The sequence below is a fragment of the Sinocyclocheilus rhinocerous genome, unplaced genomic scaffold (assembly GCF_001515625.1).
Source record: "Sinocyclocheilus rhinocerous isolate Xijiao unplaced genomic scaffold, SAMN03320098_v1.1 scaffold688, whole genome shotgun sequence".
Taxonomy (NCBI): Eukaryota; Metazoa; Chordata; class Actinopteri; order Cypriniformes; family Cyprinidae; genus Sinocyclocheilus; species Sinocyclocheilus rhinocerous.
The window spans coordinates 427,645-428,727 of record NW_015651641.1 but is presented as its reverse complement, the minus strand read 5'-3'; the positions used below and the strand labels follow the sequence as shown (position 1 = coordinate 428,727).

The 1,083-nt window shown below is 41.1% G+C and overlaps 1 protein-coding gene across 1 annotated transcript in view; it reads left to right on the top strand.

Moving 5' to 3' along the window:
• LOC107713309 (ceramide glucosyltransferase-like) overlaps window positions 1-1,083 on the top strand; it is a 44,057-nt gene that overhangs the window by 11,229 nt on the left and 31,745 nt on the right. The window contains exon 2 of the mRNA XM_016518770.1: window positions 615-756. Coding sequence (XP_016374256.1) covers window positions 615-756 — 142 coding nt within the window. The remainder of the gene's footprint in view (window positions 1-614; window positions 757-1,083) is intronic.

Below are 1,083 nucleotides of genomic sequence, written 5' to 3'. Positions count from 1 at the left end.
CCCTCACCACAGTGCAACAGTGAAAAGGGACCCCAAACAAACAGTGTCGCGTTCCGAACGTTGTTTAAGCGACATACACCGGTATTGCGGTATTTTAAAAATTCATATCATAACAAAAATAAACACCGGTATTCGGTATGAACCGGTATACCGCCCAGCACTAGGTAAAATACATAAAGGAAATTTGTGTCATTTACCGTTTTTAAATATTGCAGGTTTGCGTCATGTTCTGAATTTGCATTTGCACGGTTTTTATTCATTTTGAGGAATACTGAATCTGTTTTCGTGTTAGTGAGATGAGTAAATGCATGTTCCCATTTAGTCTAGAACTACTGTACAGTAACCTCAACATGGGCTATCAGTCAGTAAATGGGAAAACAAAGTAACTCAGATATTTTCTTGTTACTTTGCTAGTTACTTGAAAAAAGTAATCCGTTTACGTAACTTGCGTTACTTTTAATTAGGGTTGCAAAGGGGTGGAAAATTTCCGGAAACTTTCCAAAAATTGAATATTTCCGAAATTTCCCCCCCTTTTGCAACCCTACTTGTAATGCGTTACCCCCAACACTGAAATGCACAATGTAATATAAAACATTCCTTGTCTCTCTTTTCAGCCGTCTGCATCTCAACAAGAAGACCACAGAAAAGGTGCCGTACAGCAAACTGGCTGGTGTGTCGCTGCTGAAGCCCCTCAAGGGTGTGGACCCCAATCTCATAAACAATCTGGAGACATTTTTCGAGCTGGACTATCCCAAGGTACCTTCCTCTAAACTCTTTGACCTTTTTGTTGTTCGCGCTGCTGTTTCAAGTTGCTGACAGTCATGTTCATGTCATGTTATTATTAGGGATGCACCGATACCGATACTGGTATCGGTATCGGGCCCGATACTGAGCTCCTGTACTCGTACTCGTACTCGTTAAAATGCCCCGATACCAAACGCCGATACCACACAGCATGTGATAAGCGCCATATTCAGACAAAGAAACACCGACAACAGACAGCAGAAAGGAGTTAAGGATGTCTACTACGAAGTATATGTATGCAACGAATATAACGTTAAACTTTCAGTATTAACGCCTGTA